Source organism: Charadrius vociferus, unplaced genomic scaffold (assembly GCF_000708025.1).
Source record: "Charadrius vociferus isolate BGI_N301 unplaced genomic scaffold, ASM70802v2 scaffold2430, whole genome shotgun sequence".
In the NCBI taxonomy this organism is placed as follows: domain Eukaryota; kingdom Metazoa; phylum Chordata; class Aves; order Charadriiformes; family Charadriidae; genus Charadrius; species Charadrius vociferus.
In genome coordinates, this window is record NW_009646332.1 from 20,704 (window position 1) to 43,573 (window position 22,870).

The 22,870-nt window shown below is 39.3% G+C and overlaps 1 protein-coding gene across 1 annotated transcript in view; it reads right to left on the reverse strand.

Annotated features, from left to right (window-relative positions):
• Positions 1 to 22,870, reverse strand: part of IKZF3 (IKAROS family zinc finger 3 (Aiolos)) — a 29,070-nt gene that overhangs the window by 5,434 nt on the left and 766 nt on the right. The window contains exons 2-6 of the mRNA XM_009885116.1: positions 22,227 to 22,337; positions 9,492 to 9,752; positions 8,639 to 8,806; positions 6,795 to 6,911; positions 485 to 601 (exon numbers count right to left, since the gene is read on the reverse strand). Coding sequence (XP_009883418.1) covers positions 485 to 601; positions 6,795 to 6,911; positions 8,639 to 8,806; positions 9,492 to 9,752; positions 22,227 to 22,337 — 774 coding nt within the window. The remainder of the gene's footprint in view (positions 1 to 484; positions 602 to 6,794; positions 6,912 to 8,638; positions 8,807 to 9,491; positions 9,753 to 22,226; positions 22,338 to 22,870) is intronic.

The window sequence follows — 22,870 nt, forward strand, 5'->3', positions numbered from 1 at the left end:
AGGATGACTAACAGAAATCCAATACTTTTCTGTCTTTAGGCCTTATTCCACATACGCATCCTGCAAGTATCTTCAACTCCTGCTGACTAGAAAGAGCACTCAGCTCTTAACAGCATTAAGCCTTCCTGTTCTTTTCCTGTAAAGAGCCTAGCAGAGAACATTTCAAATGCACAGGTACAGAAAACAACACATGGAAGCTCATAAAATATATTTATAAATTGCCTACACGAATAGACACAAAGCACAATAGTAGCTCCCATCCAGTTCAAGTATCTAACAGAATATATTCTTATTTTAATCAAAACCCTGCAACAAATCACTAAAAACATATCAGAATAATTCAAGTTACTTTATTTATATTCTTTTGTATTAGATTAGATTATAAACTTGCGAAGGATATTTAAAATAAGCAGAGGCATTGTACTACAGGTTACCAACTTGCACATATTTAACTGTTGCACATGAAAAGGTTTTTTGTTCTTACCAATAAATTTCTGAGGCATTGAGCTTTTTCGCTTTGCCACGTTGCTTGCTAGCCTGTCCAGCACAAGGGCTCTTTCACTCCCCATCTCTGCCTTGATGTGCCTTGCCTCCACGCTTGCTAGTTTGGAAAATGTGAAAAGAAGAAAAAAAAACAAAAAACAACAAAAACCAACACGTAGGTGAAAAGGAAAAAAAAAAGAAAAAAAAAGAAAAAAAAAAGGAAGAGATGAATGGTCTAATCTCCGGAGTTTGCCACACCAACTGGGAGGAAACAGTTTGGAGATCTGATGTAAACTTGTTTTGCTTTTTCTGTCGTTCTTGCTCTTTGCGTCTTGGGCACCAGTTGCGGTCAGTGGAACCAAGCACAGAAACAGACACTAATCTTGCAGTCCTGAGCTCATGCAAGGAGAGCATAAACCATGCAAACCCAACATCTTCATTAGCAAGAGGAAGTGTAAAATAAACTGGCTGGAAGGGTTGGTTACAAAACGTAGATGGAGACAGAACTGTCAGCCTTTCTTTTTTATTCTGAGTAAGACTGTGTGACACCTGTGGACTGGCACAGTGCTTCAAAACTTCAACATAAGATATCCAGTGCCCCTGCTACACTTTTTAGATATCAGTCATACGTAGATGTCTTCTTAACTATTCCCTAAGAAACTTGCATAAAATATATCACCGTTCCATTAAAATAAAAATATTATAACCTTTCAATATTCACTTCTAACGTTGTGGGTTTTTTTTCAGGTGTCACTATCACTAAATGCTACAGCTAAATCCAATTAAGAATATTTTCTTTGTGGCACACTTGTAAGCATTAGCGTTAGATGTTTTAAAGCTCATTACAACCTCCAGAATTTCTAATTTTAGGAAAAGTACCTGTGCTGTATGACCACTCCCTTGAGACTGGGCCACTGACTGTTTTAAGGATCTTCCCATTTTCCAGAGTTCTCCTTTAGTCGTGCTCACCAGTTCCCAGCATTTCACGGAAACTACTGCTTGCTCATGCCTCATGGAGGCTGCACAGGCTTTTGAGCTGGATCAGCCAAGCTGAAGGACTGCCACCTCATATCGTTACTGCCAGACTAATATTGAATATAACCGCTGTGGCTTCCCCCCAAAAAGCCTGTTCTCGCCTGAAGAACAAAGTACCAGTAGTGGTACTTTTATATTAAAAAGTCGCACTAAGAGTTTCAGCATTAGGGACCACTGTGGTGAAAACTAGACACGTTTTAAGAGACTGCCCATGCCTTTAAGAGTTGGTATCTAAGCAGAGGAAAACAAACACAAGGAAGGGCGATTTACTTTCCCAAGGTAATACAAAATGTTAGATCTGACCGTGAAAGAATCCTGGCTGCTGTGATGTTGTCCTATTGCACTAGCGTACCTAAATATATGAAGCATAACCTACATAAGAGAGAAGGAGTAAAATGCCAGAGGAAAATGATACAAGCACTTTGGTATCACTCCAGTCCTGTTTTATTAAGTATAGGACTTAAATTGCAGTTTGCTAAGTATAGCAAGTGATAAAATGCAGTATCATCCTTCCATAGCTTAGTGTGCAGCATTTCCCTATACATTTCAGTCACTCCTTACCTGTTTACTATTGCTGTTATTGATATCGTATGAGTTTCAGTCAGCACAAACCATGACTCACCAAACCTCAGCCAGAACTATTTGTTAATGTTTCTTCAGCATTTTGAAAATGTAAAGTGCTTCATAAGTACTTGATGCCACAAATGCTAGCTACGAATATGACTCAGGATGGATGGGATAACAGGGCTCAACTCAGCACCACCTTACTTGTTTCATCAGGCCATAACCCCATGATATACACGTTAACTAGAACCACAGAGGGCATGCATGCAAAATGCCTTAAAGGTAATAACATACTGCTTTTCTAGTCTGATTTTTATTCCAACTTACTCTTGTACGTTTAGAGACTTACATAAATATATTAATCAACTGCTAAAAACGCATCTGCTTCCAGCATGAAATACCAAGACGCTACGTAAGAGTTTACATAAAGTGAGACAAAACATCAGATGAAGTTGAAACTATAAGGGAAAGTTAGGTAGACAGATAATCATCCGTTTGGATTTTGGCCAGAAGTTCTAGTTAATTCTTGAGAATAATGTTAATTTCAGAACTTCTGTTTAACTCTCATGCTCCAAAAACTGGAATAGGCTTTCTGAGCTTTTTATATTATCTTTAGATAACTGCAGTTCAAGGTTTGAACTGTCCCTAACAGCACAACTCATCACAACACTAACAGCACAATTCATCCATGTCATAAAAGCAGCTCCTTGGTCCCTACCATGTCTGCATTTGTCTTATTCTTCTAGTTCCTCTTTTTCTCAATCTTTAACTTCATGAGTTGTACTCATGTTCTAGTAAAGCTTTAATTTCACATTTTCAGAATCTTTTTCTCTATCTGCTGACAGAACTCAAAGAGTGAAGTTTCTGTAAGTCCTCTTAGCCAGCCCTGCAAACACACTGGAAGCGACACGTAGCATACCAGCGACTGCTTGTCCTGCCAATGTTATTTATGTGCCACCAAGGGAACTTTATTAAATTAGTGTCAAGAGGGCAGACAAGCGGCTTCCTGCAGAGGTAACAATAGTCTTTACTCAGACAAGATTGCTGAAGAGACAGTAACTATTGACCTACATAATATGCTCTGGGACATCTGTAAGTATCAATCTTCCAGCTTGATGTCTGTCTGCCATTTCATTTTAATGCTGAGGGTCTTTTCTTTCACATTAAGGTTTTTTAATCCTTGCTAACAGCCATTTCTGCCTAAAGAAAAAAATAATCTATTTATGGGCCACAAAAGGTCTTTGACAACGTCTTCATAATGCAGCCTTAGGGAAACAGTATCTGCTCCCATTGAGACACAGGTGGTTACACTGGTTCTCTCCCACAACACTGCCCTCCTTACCCAAAAGCTAACTTAAAATTATCTCACCCACCTCTTTCTTCTGGATTACTTATTAAACAATTCAAGAATAATAGTTAGGATTTAGGAAACATTTTTTTAAATCACTTAAAATCCTCTAAAGACTTCTTGACAGAGAGAAACAATCATGCCCTGTCTCCCTCCTCAATGACCTTACCCACTGGATGATTCTACTGCACATTGTGACATTAGTTTAAAGAATTAACTATCTAGCTATTACATGTATCTAAAATAAATTTCAGGCTGGACTGACAGGAACGGTCAAGTGCTTTGCTCAAAGTTACATTGAGAAAAAATGAATAGTTATAAAGAAAATCTAGACTTCCAAAGCACTTAACCTATTTCAGCTTGTGATGTCAAAATGTCCTGCAAGTTAAATACTTCTGCTGGTTCAACTGCATGGCCAGAAACCAACTGAAACTCTAAGGATGCTGAAAGAAACTGTGCAGACCAAACAAATTGCCCTCTTCCCTCCTCTTTAGATCTGATCAGTGCTCTCGCATGTGCCTCTAGAATTACATGGGAAGTTAAGCTCCTAACCATGGTGTTTTACATGGCAGTAGGATGGGGTTTAGCTCCAATGTCCTGACCACTTTTAAACTTGGGTCACCGTCTCCTACTTAGCTAACGCTAGCGACTGATTACGGCCTTCCCTGATCACCACCTGCAATGTCTCTGTGGTGCTTCTGAGTACTGCTGCCTACCTCAGTGCTGCGTACGTCTCAGTTGTGATCTTATCTTTATAAAACACTTCCAGAAGAAAATTTTTGCTCAAATGTGATTTATCCATTATGAATGACTACTATGTTTTCTTGTAATCGCTGGGTGATGAGCGACCTCTCTACAGCAGTGCTGTCAGCTAGCCATCATGTCATTCTGTAGATGTACAGAGAGCAGATATTCTTCTTCCAGCCCAGAGCACGAACACACGATCATTTAGCTTGTACTGAATTGTTTCCATAATGTGGTTTCTGTCACACCGTAAATGTGAGTATAATTTTTAGAACATGCGGGCATTGTTAACAAAACCCTAAAGTACAAAGCAGAGCTCAAATTAGAGGCATTGCTTCCTGTAGCATCTCTATGTGGTCACTAAATAATGGAGAGTGGAACAGAGAGGTGGGTTATTGTGCAATGAGAAGAATGTGACCAGAGATTGTTATCACGGAGTGAGCAATGCTCTAGCAATATTGTTACATAAAACCTTTATTTCAGAAATATTTCCACACTGCAACATTTGGAACATGCAAACCTCATTCTAAAAAGCAACTAGGATAGTTACTGCAGTCCTGATGCTTTTCAATGTCTTAATTAACTATTGGATGATGGCATGTAGAGCATACTTGTGCTTAAAGATTGTTCCATGTGAGAAGGTTGCAAGGACTTCAGAAAAGTACCAAAACTCAAAAGTGATGCGGACAAGCAGGAAAACGGTCAGAAATCAAAAAACGATGTTCACTAAACACAAATGCAAAATGCTACACCAAATCAAATGCACTAAATGAGTTCCTGAGGTCCTTTCCAGCCTTCCCTCTCTCTGATTCTGTCATCTAACATAGTGCTGATACCAGAGAATTGAATGGAAATGCCTGAGCAAGACTGGAGTTCCCGTTTTTCATAAAACTTACTACTCCACTAAAAAACCTGCAATATTTTTAAAAGTGCAAAGATCTTAAAGGCATAGGGTACAGCCACATCATGTCGTACTGGAAATTTACATTTCCTCTGTGACCAATTTAAGGCATACTGTACTAGTGCAGTGAGTACTACATAGCAGATTCTGGATAAGTGAAATGCTGCTATTCTGAAATGAATATAAACCATGAGAATCATTTAAAAGCAGAAATCTATAGTAGGTATCATGTTTTCCATTTTCACGTGGTGGACATCTCCGAGTGATTGCCATCATGGGAGTATGTACTGTAACATAAAACCGCAGTTACAATATGTATGGGTTCTCATGAAAACCAAAACTTGCTGACATTCTGATAACCATTTACTTTTACTAATGCTCTAAAAAACATGTCATTTGCTGAAAAGAAGATAGACCACAAAAAACTATAAAACTCTAACTTTGTTAAATCATTGTTTCTTTATGGCGTTTTTTGTGTGTGTATATAATAAAGCCTGACACACCAACCTACTCACTCTGCACAAGAACTCTTGTACCCACAGAGCTCTCATCGTATATCAACGGGTCTTCATACTGGTTTTCAGGCCCAGCTTATGATGACGTCTGCAAAATCTTTGCATGATAATCATATACTAAATACAATGGGTTTTTTAATTATTAAAGGGCCTTGGTAAACATTGTCATCTCTCTAAGTATATTTTTACATTTTAGTTTTCTTCTCTGAAAACTCAGTCTAACATTTTTCTTGTAAACAAAATTCTATTTGAAATTCACAATCAAAACTAGGAAGCTAAAGTTCTTAAAGTTGTTGTTTAGTTGTGTTTTTTTTAAGGCTGCATAGCAAAAGAATGGGAACCTGAATTCTGAAATTGTAGCCTCAGCTCTGCTACAGACTAGTGGTATAATCTTTTGGGAGGTCACGGCCACTCCCTGACTCTGAATGGAAAAAGGAATTCTTTCCTGACTTACTGGCATCTTGTGGGACTTAAATCACACAAGTTCATTTTAGGATTTAAGATAGTCAGGTGAAGCAGGCTCAAAGATTATAGCAGTTATTTTTCACCAAAGTATTTCCAGACCTGCAGCACTGAGACTATGAAAAGGAAAATAAGAAAAACTGTGTTTTGATACATTTTACCTTCAGCCTTTTTCAAAGACAGCTCTATACTTAAAGAAGTCCCTCACCTTGCACTACCTCCTAAGCTGATCTATCAGCCACCTTCAGGATACCATCCCATTTCCATGCCCTACATCCATGCCACTAAAACTTCTGCAAATTCTAACTGATTCTGACCAACAGAGCTTATTCTAAAGAAAAGGAAGCGTCAAACGGACTGAGACATGTGAACAACTGTTGTCAACAACCATGGGCATCAACCCATCCAATAAAATAAGCCACATAATAGCATTAATGTAGGAATAATTTAACGTACTGTGAGTGTCACCTACAGAAATGCTGTGCACAAGGTATTTTAGAGGTTTTATTCAAAGTAATTGTGAAATAAAAAAGTGATTAAAATAAAAGCATTCTTTAACCAGTTGCCTGAGGGATGCATTAAGCCAGACCCTTGTATAAAATGTTACAGCCCCTCAGGTTATTGAAAATGATTGTAGTAAAAACTGTTCTCAGGCTGTGAATTAACAGCTTACCAGATGCCCTTTTTAAAGTACTGTAATGTACAAAAAAACCCTAAAACCACTGTAATTTTATAAACTCACCAGCCTCGCACATGCCAGCATTCTGCAAATAAGTACGGCACCGCTCCTTGTGCTCCTCTAATGAGCTCCTTTGCTTGTAGCTCCTTCCGCAAAACTCACATTTGTATGGCTTCTCCACTAGAAAAATAAGAGAGCAGTATAAAATAACCACAAGAGACTACTAAAGCACTGTCTCCCTGACATTCAAGTATATAGTTACTAATAGCATGTGTTCAGCTCATGGAGAATGCTTTAAATTTCTGTTAAGTTTATGAGCACTGCCGTCATCACAAAATTGGAGTTACATAAGAGTGAAACCCACTGCACACGCAGAGTTCCTGCAAGGCCCTCTTCGGCCCCTAAGCTCAGCACCAGAAAAGAAAAGGACTTACAATTAGACACTGTTCCCAGGAGCTCAGGTTCCTAGAGCCCTGCTCTAGCTCACAACTTTTCTTGGCGTAACTTCCCTAGGGAAGACCAACTGTACCGCTGCTAAACCGGGACTGCAACTGTCCTAACTGCCTGACCTAGGTCCTGTCTACGCAGGGTTTTTCAAGGATTTCATGAAACTGATGCAGTTAAACCAAACCAAAACCATATGTGAGGTTCATTTCATTTCCAAAGGCATTTATTGTAAAGTGAATTATGTTCCTAATTCATTTAAGCTAAAGCGAACCTGTTTGAAATTCAAGCTATCCACACAGCCCTTACCAGTGCCTCACACACGAGGACTGGAAGCACTCCCTAAATTATCTCATTAACGTTTTATGAACAGACATCCTCTAATACATCCAGGCAAAATACCACCCCTGTACAGCACAAATATAACTAGCCTTGCCTTGTATACTGTGCAAAAAGACAATACTCCCTACTGCTAATGCAATTGTTCACTTATTTATGTGATTCATTTGAAGAGATTTTTGTTATACTGTTTAATAAGCCAGCTCTTAAAACTTCAGTCACAATAACCACACGATGAGTCTCAAGCATGATGTTTTTAGCATTGTGCTGGTGGGGGACAGTCACCACCACTGTGCTGGGTCTTGATGAAATCAGAATCTCATTTATCCATGTCAGATAATCTCAGTTTTTACTTTGATTCTTTGTGAGGTTGAACTTTTTTTTTCTGTAAAGTGCAGTGCAGAGATAACGTCTATCATCCAGAATAAATGTTTTCTTTCTAGGCCCCTGTGTACCACAGGATATACACAAATCAAAGGGTAAGCACAACTTGGCTCTTGTAGAACCGGGGGAACTACGATTAATCCATTTATACCTGGCTTGTTATTCAAGTCACCTCAGCTCTGTGCCTCCATTTCTCCCATCTATCAAATGGATGGAACACCCTAACAGTCTTGAGAAAAACCACTGCCATTTGTTGAGCATGTTAAGACCTTCAGATGAAAGGCACTACACAACAGCGAGGTGTTAACTGGTGATAGAGCAGTGCTGTCCTGGATTATGCTCCTAGAGCTATCCCAGCAGCTCAGGATAGGAACGGAAGGAAGTCTCAGCAAAGCATGTCTTCGTGCAACTTCTCAAGTTCAGAGCTTGCTGGCATTGTTCCGCTCATTGGAAAATACCAAGGAGTTATTTTGTGCAAGCGGGTATCGAGGCTGGCTGTTTCTCACAGCACGCAGCTGTGACAATGGGTTTCCCTGTGCCTTCTTTCTGCATTAAGAGCGGAGATGACTCCCAAGATGGTTCCATCAGCACAGCAGGCAGAGTAAGTGGTCACTGCTATTTGTTGACTCTTCAAAACTAGACCGGCTGAGCAAACTTTGCTGACTGACTCTCTATTTTCCACGCCTAGTGTCCTAGTGACACACATGTAAAACACATGAAGTGTCTTTGAAGTCACTTACCAGAATGTGTCCTTAAGTGACCTGTTAGCGCATCCCTCCTTTGGCAGGCATAACTGCAAAGATGACATTTAAAAGGTTTTTCCCCTGTGTGTAGTTTAATGTGGCGGAGGAGGTTACCCTTCTGAGTAAAGGAAGCTCCGCACTGATTACACTGGAATGGCCGTTCACCTTAAAATGACATACAAAAAAGGACATTTAATGGTTACGTGGGTATCATGCTATCCTCATACCTTTCCTTTTTGGAAGAGGAAAGAATGAGATACTGGATTAATTTCTTTCTATAGAAACACACACAGCCTTTCCGTTGACTTCAGTGGGAGTTACATGCAGCTCTGGTGTCAGAGCTTCTTGTAACGTATGTACGACTATGGAAAACACTGTACAGTTTTTCCATGGACATAAGTGTTCTGGCGGAGGCTGATTCCAACAAGCTAGCAATTTTTACAAAAAAAAAAAAAAAAGTCTTATCTTACTGCAGGTCAAAACCTAAGATGCTTATTTGTTTGTTGCCAAAGTATAGCACAAAGAGAAATACATATACAGGCTGGAAATGGCAGCACAAAACCCATCTAACTTGTGGTTTGTGCCTGATATACTTAAATGACATAGTGCCTTTCATCCAAAATTCTTAAAATGCCTCACAAACATGCTTTTACTAACATTCAATCCTGATAAGAAGAAAGGTGGGTAAAGTGAGGCACAGAAAAGTGAGCAACTTGCTAGGGATCACGTGGTGTCAAGGACTGAACAAGGAAGTCTGGATTTTGGTATCCTTTTTTAAAAATAAGTCTAGATTATAAATTATTATCCTTTCAGAATTCAGCTCTTACAAGAATAATATAGGGATATTTACCAGTGTGGCTACGCTTATGAACCATCAAGACATTGAGGCTAATGCAGGCTAATCCACAGATATCACAATTCATTTTTCCACTAGCTGGCCTGACGTTGTCATATGAACCAGAATGTCTTTCCAGTTTAATGCTTTCGTATTCATTATATTCTCTGGGATAGGCGTAAGGCATTTCAGATTCTTCTGCGTTTTCCATAGGCTCTGAATTTAAAGCACTCTCCTCTCTTTCACTGTATTCACCTTTCACTTTAACCACATCATCTGCAGGTAAAACAAAGCATAAAAGTGAAAAAATGCTCATCTTAGGCACAATGAAGTATCTTAGGAAAAAAATCACCAAAAATTACATAAAATTACATTATCAATCTTCCTAAAAGCTTTACTTCAACACCTAAAGATGCAGAAATGCAGTTGAGACATGAAGCTTCATTGGTCATATACACTTAGCGATACAGTGAGATAACCTTTAAAAATATTGACCTGCCTATTAATTACCTTTGATAGATAATTTCCTTCTACAGATTATAAAGTATAATACAGTACAAACGTCTCCTGCAGTTACAGGGTACTATTCAGGATTCAAAAGAAAATATTTATTCTCACAACTCACAATTAGCCTATAGAAATTAGTGTTTCAGGCTGTCCTGTGAATTGGAAATACAGAAAGACACAAATTAAAAAGGATACTTGTATCTCCCTGTGGAATCTCTGGTGCTTGAAACATGCCCAAGAAATACATCTGATCCAGTACAAGACTTCCAGTGCTCGCATGGTATAGATTTTCATCAGGAAATCCTAATCAATAATCCTAATTTTCACTTGCAAATTACAATTTTTATCCAAAGATCTCACATGTGTGGGGAGCATCCAATAATCTTGGTACCTGTACCGTAAGGTTACTATGTGAGCAAAACTAGCAGAGGCAGTGTAAAGACTTCCTGATAAATAAATGTATCCCAGAAACATTAAAAGATTTGTCCGAAGTCCTATTGCAAGTGTGTAGCAAAGAACCCAAAGACTCATGAAGATCAGCATACATGGCCTTTGAATAGGATCCTGGACCTGAAGCCATGTCCAGAGAAAACCAAAGACATTGCCTTAAATGAGTGCAATAGAAAAGCACTAAGAGATAAAATACATAGTTTCCTGTTTGAAAGTATTGTTCTCATGGCCACCTGCTCCTCTCTCAAACCGAGGGTTAGACAGTTAAAATCACTTGTCCTTTCTCCAAAGTACAGAACATGGACTGCTGAATATGTATTAGCTCTGGTTCTGAGTAATAAACCACATCAAATGCCGAGAACAAACAATGGGTGACAGCAAAAATGAGGTGGCAACATAAAAGCGGCACTAAAAAAATAAAGATCTGGCAACAAGTACTTTAATGAAATCAAAATTTTCAACTATATTTTAGCGATAAAATCACTCCTCTATCCTAAATGTTTGCCCTAACCCCAGCAAATCTATCTTACTTTGGGTTGAAGTGAGGTGGAAGAAACATGTGGGTGATAATTTCTTCCTCCCATGCAAGAATCCACGGTAGTGTGGAAAACTCTTGACATTCCCCTTGGTGCTCTCTTTAGATGATGATATTCACAGAAGGATGGCTTTTCCCCCCATATTGTGTGGTTTTATCCCCCTACCCTAGATGTTTTTTTAGCGTTTGGTAGTGGGACTGACTGCCCTGATCCCAGAAGAGCTCACACAGGTTTGGGGGTTTGCTCAGAGGGTCTGACCGGGAGGTCTGGATTCACCTACAAATGGGCCATTTTTCTCTGCACCTTCTTCAGTACTAGCTCTGCTTCACACCCTGGGGATTCCTACTTCCACTGAAACAGGGTTTCCTCTGCAGGTACCTTCTGCTGTCAGCTTCATGTCTGAGGGTGCGAGGGTGATCCTGCTATCAAGGCTCCTTCAAAATTAATTTATGCATCCATTTCCATCACTCTAAGGAAAAAATATTGCCAGTTGCTGAAAGTAGCTTTCAACAGAATCTCTTTTCCCAAAAAAAAAAAAAAAAAAAAAAAAGGTTTTTTGGTTAGTTGGTTGATTTTTCCCCCCTCTCAAAACAAGACAGTTCCAAAATAATTTGCTACATCCTGCACAGCATGGTAAAAGGAAGTACACATTGCAGCTGCACCTTGCTGGTACTTTCAGAAACAATTTCAATTCCCACTTTCTACTTAACGTCTCACCTTTCGTCTGCATCAAATGCGATTGCTTAGCAGTGGAGGACTAGTTGTAACCTCCAACTGAGAAGACTTCTCTACCGTTTTCTACTGTTTCTCACCACAAGTTCATGGCTCACAGCTTTTCACTCTTTTACAGAGCTATGCCAGTGTTCATGAAGCATAGCAAGAACGCTGGTTTGAGTTCCCCATAGCAAGCACTTGCTGACTGGCACAAACTGGGCAAGCCATCCTGTCGTTCCACTGAGGAAAATAATTACCTCTGCATTTTCCACATTGCATGCTGACTGCTTGCAATACTTGCATTCGCTTATAGCAGCAGAGAAGGACACAGCTGAGTTCTGATCAAGGCTTTTCCACCATCGCCTCCCCCCAACACACACCACCGCCGCTCCAGCTGTCGATGATACCCCACCAAAGCCCGAGTGCTCTTCAGTTTGCATGTGGGCATCTGAAGAACCTCAACGGAAAAAATAACCTTCTGATGACTGAGAACAACAGACAGCAGAAGGAAAGAGTCTTTTTTTAAGCAAAGAAATGTTAGAAGGGTTGGAATTTTTCTGTCCTAACACACCTGTTATTGTTTATGGAGTCTCCCCTGCCTTCCTGACAGCAATACAGAAGCAAGCTTTGGCACTTGGGAATACTGTGAGATCAGGAGATTGGCAGCTGTGTGGAAGGGTTGTATCTGTCACTTAAAAATCATATCAACGTATTTTAATGCAATTAGGGAGTTTCCGGGCTGGTCCAACTGAACCAAGAGGAAGGTGGCTGTAACTTCAAGTAGAAAAGGGAAATTTAGCCGAGGAAAAACACAATTATCCCTAACAACACTAACAAAGTTCCCCCAGTCAAAAAAAAAGAAGTGCTTAGGAAAGCAGAGAGGTTGTAAGAGGAAAAAAACATTCATGGTGTCCAACCCAGGTAACTATTTTTCTTGAGGCAGTTCATGAAGGTAATATACACTGCAGAAAAAAATGTTGTAGATTTTACACAACAAAGTACCAGTGTGATGCGTTAAGGCTGATGCACATGGTTTCATTTCCTGGGGAGATGATTACAAGATGAAAGACGTACTCCAGAGTAATATTTTTGTTTCACCTGAAACACTGTAAAAACAATGGGTTCTGGAAAAAATCCAAAATAAAGCTGTGGTGGCAACTTCAGACTGAGTCACCACATGAACAGTGCTTGCATATGTTCTATAAAATGCATGAATAAAAAAAGAAGTCAATAGCAGCAAACAATTAGGACAAGCTAGAGTGTTATCTTAGCTATCCTCTCTAGGAGGAAGTCTCTGAAGGAAAACCCCCAAATTACTATATTTAATCCGAGACCTTGGCATCAAATATAGAGAAAGGAATGTAAGTTTTGTACTGTTGTTAAGCAAAGTTTGCCAGCAGTGTTATGAAAAGCACAAAGAATAAAAACCAGAAGCTATTAAAGACAACGGCACAAAAGGGTGATGTTGCTCAAGTGTTTTACAAGGAGTGGGGTCATAATCATGAAATCCTCAGCACATGCAAAAAGTCAACTGGATAACAAAGAAACTTAATCATCTTAATGTGGCATTTTAATGATGCTGCTGATTTGCTATGCCAATTCAGAGATAATGAGCCCCTAATGCTACAGATGTTCAGCCAGACTAAAGGAAAAAAAAAAAAAGAAAAAAGAAAAGCTTTTCTTGTATGCCATTTCCTAACTATCCAATTAAACAAATTGTGAAAGCATATAAATAGTTTACCAGGTTTTGACAGCTGTTAATAGGATTCAGATGCTGAAGAACAAGAAGGGAGTCTATACGTGTGCGTATTGAAGGATTCTTGTGACTACCTGGATTTGACAGGTATTAACTGATGATTCATTACCATTATCTCCACAAATTGTTCCCAGAAATAGCAGTATAAAATGAAAACCGAGTGTACACATGCTAGAGTTGGTCCCCTCCCAGAATGCGAGATTCCTTTACCTAAACCAGCTTGAAACAGAACAGACATACGTGGTGAAACTCAGAAAGTCAGCAGAGTTTTCAAATTGAAGTCACTATCCTGCATGTTTATGAAAAACACCTCTACAACGGAATTAACGCACTGTGGGGGAAGATATGTCATGAAGCAAAAAACACCCCTATTCCTTAATGAATAAAGAGAGCTTTGCAGTACATCCCATCAAAATTGTAAACTGGAAAAAAAAAACAATGCTATATCTAAGCTTTTTTCCTTAAATAACTAGAAGAAAACAATTTCACATGACATACATGTATATATTGAAAATGTGGAGACTATATGTAATGGGAAATTATAAAACATGAAGTTACACAATAACAACATGAGATTTTATGTCTTTTTTAGTAGAGCCGACAGTCAGACATGAAGCAACTTTTCTCCATGTCTGGCGCCTACACCACTGCAGATACCAATTGTAGGGAAGGGAAAGGAGTTCAAGAATTTTTGGCCCCATTTGGCTTTGTTTATTCCACTGACTCCAGTGATAAGCTCCCTTTTTCACAACAGCAGCGATGCTTTTATGAGATCATTGTTTGACAACAAAGGAAGAAGCAATCACCTCGAAGCAGATCAGCTTTCAGCTAGACAGCAGTGGCAGCAACAGCAATGGTAATGAAGACGTAGTTGCAATAAACAAGTACTCCCTCACACAGCCCGTACACCGCTGGACTTGTCCCACTCAGGTGTCCCCAGAGCGGAGGTGCCCTTTTTGTGTCGCTACAGGCCAAAGCAGATTCTTCTGCCCTACAAATCCCAAGTACTGCATACAGTACTTCCACTCTACAATGCACTGGAAATCCACAGATTTCACTTCCTTGACTTACTAAAAATTATTACTTGGACATACTGGCTTTACCTTATCATTGTGTCTTCCAGTATTTTCTTAGTACTGTTGTTCACCGTTTGTTTTTGCACAAAACCCAAGCATCTATTTCGTTCAGATACTCTATAAAGCATACTTAAGTGGTAATTCCTAAATGAACCAGTGTGGTATGCACCTGGTGGAAATTTCACTTCTAAAAATAGGAGAGAAACTTTCATAATTCCCCTTTGTGGAGTGCGTGCTCTATGGTAATGAGTTTCCTTGTTTTTATTGTGACTTGAAACAAAAATAGAAACAAATCAAATTGAAATGCAGCATTGAGAGCTGGAAAAAAAACCCAAACCAAACAGGCATCATTTTCCAAGCACTCGGATGTGTACTTGCTACTTCATTAATACCAGTGTCTTTCCATCATTGAAACACAGTATAATTTATCTAGTGGTACAATTAATTGCAACAACAACAAAAAATCAAACAACACACATCATCTCCAAGCTCATGTAAGCCAGGAAACTTGATTTACGTAACTGGTTAAAGCATCTCATTCAAATTAAAGGATTTTTCTTATAAAGTTGTATATTCCTGTGTAAATCTATAATTTCATACCTGGTATTTCCCATCTATTAACAATTTCTGCCTAATAATAATCTTTCATTCAAAAGATTTCCAAAATATGTTAGTTATACTAACAGAAATGGTGATAATGGAAAAATGTTATCCAAAACTGAGTGCTACCAAAGCTGGAGTTAAACAGGACGACTGCAGAGCAACACCAGGCCATGTTTTAGGGAAGGAAATGAAAAATAATGCATTTAACTGAAACTACAAACACAATTTGGGGAAGCAGAATGTTATTACCTGAGACAATATGACTAGGGGCTAGAAAACTATGGTAAAACTATCACAAGGTTTTAATTTTTTTTTATTATTAAAAAAGTGTCAATAGCTTGCCATTCTTCCTCAACTGCCTATATCCCCAGTGCTGCACAGCAGCACAGAGGATCAGAGGGAACACCATCCCACATCCCTGGGCCTACAGTGCCCAGATTTTCCAAACCCTGTCCCAGATGAATTTTGTTTCATTTGTGACACCTGTTAACATTATCCTTTCAAATCTTACATCTCCCTCTTAAAAAAAAAAAACACAGAAAAAGATGAAACTGCACAAGTTCTTCACTTCTGTTACTGTTAAGATAACATCACATAGAAAACATTTATAAAATTACAATTCCTAAAGTCCAGAAAGCCAGATACAATCACAACCGTTAAATCAGACTTCAATTAGACAGTTAATCAGAGAACATCTGGACCTAACAGTCAGACTGAAAAAGGCCACATGTTAAATTCAGATAATCGCCTTCATTAGTTATATCAAGGGACCTATTACTAATACGACCACTCAGGCATGATGGGCTCTGGTCAACTGCTTTTTCAAATGAACTTCAAATCTGAGAAGTTGAAAGTGTAGTTTCATTTAGCCTTTTTTAATTCTTCTCCCAAAAGTCTTTCTTACAATACAATACACTTCTCTGTTTTAGACTAGAAAAAATAGAATATGAAGAGAAAATACAATATAATATGAAGAAGACGGAAATACATGATAAATATCAATGGAATTTTAACACCTATGAACTGAAGACAGGAGCTTGGTTAAGATGTTGCTCAAAATCCTTGAACACCATAACCTTCACAAAACTAAGTGTATTGATTTGTGTATTGATTTGACTTGACTATAAAAAAAATTCCAGTAGTAAATAATCTACATTCCAAGACTTGAATTTTAGATTACAAGTACGTTTTCTCCAAATTGAGGTTTTCATAATTAAATTATTGTGTTTCACTTTTAGCCTGGTCTTCTATAGCAGCGTATGCATCCACTCTGTGTTCCCTTAGTCACATTCAGACACGTACACCAAATCCAATCCTATCTGGCAGAGGGGAAGGCTTCTCCGAATTACTCTCTTCTGACAAGCGGGCTGGTTCAACAGACAGCCCAGGAGTACTCACATCTCTCAGAACCACTCCTGGAGGTGGTGCTCCTGCATCAGCAGAAACGGCCGCTGTGTCTGGCACACTTGGCAGGTGAGGTGCAGCCACAGACTATTCAACAAGGATATATGGAATTGAGCTCTGAAATAAACAAAGTTCATAACAGCTCCTGCAGAGCAGTAGAATGAACAAAAACAGAAACAAGAACTGGAGCACTTGAATGCAGAGTGATGGGAGACGGTGTTGAGAATACGGCAAAGCTAGCCTGAAGTACCAGAAGTAAAACGTGGCATCTAGCACATGATGCAAACTTTGCATAATTCAATTAAAAGTCAGCCAGCGACAAGACACAACCCCACTGGAAACTGAGCTTCATCAGTTCCAACGCTCATGGAACTATTCGCTGCATTTTAGCGACGTTTCGACCCTTGTGGATTTATTTCTGCTTTCCGATACCTTTCCAGCAGCACAAACAGTAGTAAACCTGCCCCTTAAACTCACACATTTTGTGCCAAATGAACAGCCTAGTTTGGGGGCAAAACGTGAGTCATCTTAATTAACTGATTTCCTTTCCACCAACCCATATTTCTAAAAATGGATTATTTTCTACAATGACATGTGATTTGAGTTCCTAGGGCCGTTTTATTCATTTTCACTTATTTCCTGCAGGGGGTTGAACACACCACAACTCATCTGCCCTGGACTAGATTTTATTTCATTGCCAAAGGAATAAGTATTTCTCCCACCTTTAATTCCAAGGAGTTCTTTTATATGAAACCAAGATGCACATTGTAGCACAACTGAAGAAAAATGCAGTTTTAAAAGTTACAGAAAGGAGTCCATCATCTGTTGAATAACTCTGTGCATCCATTCTCCTTCCAGACGTTGTCTTGTCTGATAGCTTACACCCACAGTCAGGGTATCTCAAAAGCTACTTCTATTTTCTGCTATTATGGGTTAATTAGAATAAGAAATAGCTGCACTTTTCTAATTATTTCAAGGCAATCGGAATATCAGAGTTTCTGTATCAGCCCTGGGTGCTCTGGGCCACCCATTGTGCAGGCTAGTCCAAGCTGATGTCAATCATTGCAGGCTGTGGTGACACAACTGGCTGTGTTGATGTCACTGAACGTGCTTGGCAGCTTCCCTGCCGCTGACAGTACAGTACTGTAGAGCTAAAACAAAGTCAAGAGGATCTTTTGTTGATAACACTCAGATGCGACTTTCAGTTCATGCGTAGCCACCAGAGCAGAGAGACCTGACACAGTTAAGCAGTACAGACTCCTTGCCTGGTTTTAACACTTACAGAAATCCCCTGTTAAGTGAACTTCTGCAGCACAGTGCTGCTGATGTTGTGAGATAACCCCTGAGTCCCATGAGCGGTAGGGCTCGATCTGGGCTTGGGAGATGTAATATTCTGATAAAAAACGGCACTTCCTTTTCAAGCAGATAAGTGCGTGTGCTAGCAGCACCACTGGAACCTCAGTATGCGCCTAAGCGAGGGTTTGTCATCCTCTCCTGTCTCACTCCAGCCTTTTAACCGCCCCCTTTCACACACCTAAATGCAGCAGCAATTAGCATCCATAAACCGCAAATGTGGCTTCTATTTCTTTTTATTTCACAACCATGAAAGCTAGCTAACATTCATAACACCCAAAAAGTTGTCTGCCTCAACAGATGAGGGAATGAAGACATATTTAAACACTTGTGCTTGCCCGTGACTCCCATAGGAAAGAATGTGGCTTTTTTTATTTAATTTTTAAATTAAGGACGCTTCAACTTTGGCCACCAAAAGTAACACTGTTGGGGGCGCACAAAGAAACAAGGGAAATTAAGTGCCTCCTCCCCTATCTGCCTCATTGCTTGTCTCTTTTCAGACTAGATACAGGAAGCACCATGGGAACGGCGTATTTTTATGGTTGCAGGCAAGCATACACCATGTGCACCACAGCATGCAGCTTCCATTCCCTTGAGGCAAAAAAAGGTTTTTTCTTTCTTTTTTTTTTTCTTGTTCTCCATCAAGCTTTTAATTAACATATTACTATCGCCTTCTGCCTGATTGTTTGCCCCATACTTAGCAATCATCATAGCTGAAGCCCTTTTAAAAGGGGTGTATAATAGGACACGAATTGGTCGCCTCCATCAGCTATAACACAGGCAGAATGAACAACACATCAGCCAGTGCGTTTGCATGTGCTCGGAGAAGTATGAATATGGAACTGTTTCCTGAAAAAGTGGATTTTCTTATACGAAAAGAGGATGGGTTGTGATGACATTTCAGCCCTATACCCCAGTTTACTTAGTGCCTTGATGAAGTTTCTGTAGCCTTTTGAAAGGATCACAGAACCGCTTTCTGCAGAGCTAGCATAAAAGGCTCCACCAGACTAGAGTTAGACAACATCTAGATTTGACCAGGCTCCAACCTCTTCTCAAAGTCTCAAAATAAGTCCCCATGATGTATTTAGAGTGTGACCCATTAATAATGCAAGATTCACAAAAACTGTATAGTCCACGAAACTGGAAGATTACTACTTACTATGAATGCTTGATGAAACATGGAAAAAACAGACATAATTGTACTGAAGGAAAACACGTTATAGACTTATTAAGGCAGTGGAAAGTGGGCTATCAAATGCTTGATCTCACTCTATGAGTCAGTGGCCTCATGTTCTTATGATGGCCCTCAGCAGATGGAACAAACCCTGTGGGCATGGATCATGCAGGGCTTCAGGACAAAAAAAGGAGAGATTTGTGCGATGCAGACTATCATCATCAATGAATTGTGAAGATACTGAAGTGGAATTGCTCCCTCACAAAAGGGGTGGATCACGAATACCACGATTAATGCTTACGAGAACCACACAAATTATTTCTCTTTAAATTTGATATGCAATGAGGGCATTAGTGACCACACCTGGAAAAGTGCCAAATAGAGCTTTTTTTTTCTTCTTCTTCTTTAAACAGAAAGACTTTTCAGGTGTAGGGAGGACACAGTCCATTTCCCAAGAGCCAGCACCGATACTGACAATATTTCTATTCTGTGATTCTGGAGAATACTATATATTCATTTTTACCAGGGTTAGTGATCCCCGCACGATAATACTCCCACCAAGGCAGCACTGTCAGAATGTGGTTTCACTTATCTAGAAGTAAGACAGATAGTTATTGACCCACAAGGACTGCTCAGTGGCTAACGTAGCTGCCACTGTTGATCTGCAATTTATATAGTAGGCATGACATGAAAGCTAAGATTATTTCTGAATTTTAGTACCCAACAACAACTGAACTGGCGCTGTTAGGAAGACATTTAAATGCACCTACTGACAGTCGCACAGCCTAAAGTCCTAGCACAGCGTGCTTACATATTTAAGATTTATTGCGCTTCCGGTATCAGAATGACTGTAGAGAACTATATGTGAAGCAATGAAGTAAACACAATATATATATTTTATTTTGTGCCATTTTACACTGAGATACTGTTGCTATCTTTTTTTGTACATTTAAAACAGCTTTCCCCTAGCAATCATCTCTTTATTCCTGTGGTGAGAATCAAAGAATAGAGCACTGTGGTACGGAGTAGGTTCATACTCACTTTAGAAGGAATGAATGCTCTAATGGTAAGGGAGTCCATCAGAGAGTGACCTGATGTTTTATTGATAGTTATAGCATTATCTTTGAGATGTAAGTTTTCAGGATTTGCATTCCAGAACTAATTTAAAAGAGACTTTAAGAGATCAGCAGCAATATAAAAAATGAATGGTATATAAGAGCAGTATCAATATAAACATTCTCTCACAAGTCTTTAAGTTGCACCTGACTTACATGTATGTAAGAGAGCCTGAGAAATGGTGCTGAAGCTGAAAGGCACAGGACAGTCAAGGAATGGAATAAAGACTTGCTTGATGCCATGACGCTGCGCATGCCAGCGAAATAGACAGGGCTCCTGGAATGGGAAGGTGGGGAGAAGCTAGAGCAATTCCTCTTGTACGGTCAATATTGGGGGGTTTGTGAAAGAAAGCGGGCTTCCCGTATCCACAGCGTAGGGACAAGGAGGAGCGAAGGGCACAGACACTGGGAAAGCAGAAGCTAGCACGAGTGGAAATGGCATAAGGGATAGAAAATTGCTGGAACATGGCTGTGAATATTTTATGTGCTGTGGGATCTAAAAGAGAAATCAGATGCCTTGGATGTAGACAAGGCTCAGGCCTTCCATGTTCTGTGGATAAAAACATTAAACTTCTCTTTTTAGGGTAAGCAGAGCAGAACTTAAGACCAAGCTTTAGGGACACGAGGCATTTCGTCTTAAATCAGACACCCAAATTTGGTTAGAAAATCCACGTGCTCTCTCTCCATTGACTGTCAAGAAAGGCCAGATACCACTACAGTTCCAAACAAACAGCAGTGCTGTAGATACCTAAGTGAGATTAATTTCACCCTCCTCGTGGGCTCTTTTGCTAGTGCAGCACCCCCTTGAGTGTTTTATGTTGGTTTAATCTCTAATAATGCAAAAGTTTAACCTCATAACATTTCATTTTAGTCCAAAAAAAAAAATAAATCACATATTTTTTACAGGGAACAACCAAGGCTACTTGGGCAACCAAAACTGAGACAATTCTTTAGTGATTTACTTGATTCATGCAATGCGTAAATGCTACCTCAAAACTACTAACCAAAGCCACAAACATAATTTGTCTCGACACGGCTGTACTGCCATGGACATGCAGTACTTGAAAAGCAACATGAAACTGGTAAAACAATGTATGTCTTTTCCCCACTATATGTATACCACATCCTTTACCAGGTAGCATTTTTCACTGTTTGTGGTTGAGAACTGGCATAAATGAACAGGCTCAGCTCACTGGCAGGAATGTTTATTAATGCTGTGATTTCATTTTATGAGCTTCTGCATCAAGGAAGAAATTCTGTCTCTTGCTCTGCATCGATGTCATGTACACATATACAAATCGTGAACTCTGAGGGACTCTAAGACTGTTGAGCCCAGGAGCTGCTTCTTTTATCTTTTGTCTGTTAAGTGAAGAGGGCCTACCAGTTTTTAAAGATACACAGAAATATGCATTTATGTAGGACCTCTTAAACAAAAATTAGTATATATTGCTTTAATATTTTATTCATACCTGTGTCTTCTGTCAGAGTTGTATAGGAAGGGTTTACTGTTCAAATTTAACAACAAACATGGTAAACTGACCAACCTTCTGTTCACCCACAGTTTAAAGTAAAGGATTACTGCTACGGTTTTAAATTTTACAGGGCTGAGTTGTCCTATAAATTTGGGGTACCTTGTCCTTTCTTCCCCCCCCCAAAAAAAAAATTGCCAAGTTGTTTTTCAGATATGAGAGTAGGTGAACAGCATTAGTAAAAAGTGCAGTCCTAACACACACATTTGTCATATGCAAACTACTTTTAAAAATTTGTATTCTACAACACACATTAAAAGAGCTCACCATATGCACATGCTTTTTTATCTTGCTATCCATATTTCATAGATCCTGCAAAAGTGACCTTTATAAAATGCACATGATGGAAAACAGTTGCTCCTCCTTTAGAGCATGTTGAAATGTTCTAAAATTGTATCGCTATTCCTTTAACAGACATGCAGGAAAACCAGAGCCATGATCCAGAATAAACTTTCTAATCACTCTCATAGCATAATCAGATGAATAAAAAGACAAAATAGAATTTATTTTTCAGAATCCAATCTCCACTTTACCTCCTGCTTCTTCATTAGACTGGTTGTGTTCCTTCATATCTTCCACATTATCCATACTTTCCATTTCCTGGGATTTGTTCAGATTACAGTCTGTCAAAGCCTCACGTCCTTCTGAAAAACAAAAAGCCACCAATAACTAGCTATTAATGCTTCAAGAATATTTCCAGGCAATTACCTCAAAGTATCTGCAAACTCCCAATACTGCTCACAATGCCCACAATGTTTTTCCTATAGATGCATTAGCTGCAGTTTGGTTGAATGGATTTGCTTCCCAAAGTCATATACAAACTCTCACGCATAGTACACACCTTTAATGAAGTCTTAAGCTTTTGCTCAGATTTAACTATTCTTCAGGTTGTTCTAAATGAAAACAAAGCAGGAATAAAATCCAGCATGTGTAACTCCATATATCATATGTATTCTGACAACTGCTGCTAGCAGGTAAGCAAGCAAGCTCTTCAGAGCATGGAAAAGGAATCACAGCTCTACTTTGTTCATTTGGGCAAAATATTAATCATCCTGGCCCCAGGCCAGGAAACTGCTCAGGCACGTTTAATCAGAAACCTCTTTGAACCCAGTTGCACTTCTCTGCTTATTTCACGTATGTCTTTTTAAACATCAACATTATCAGTTTTCTGCTGATC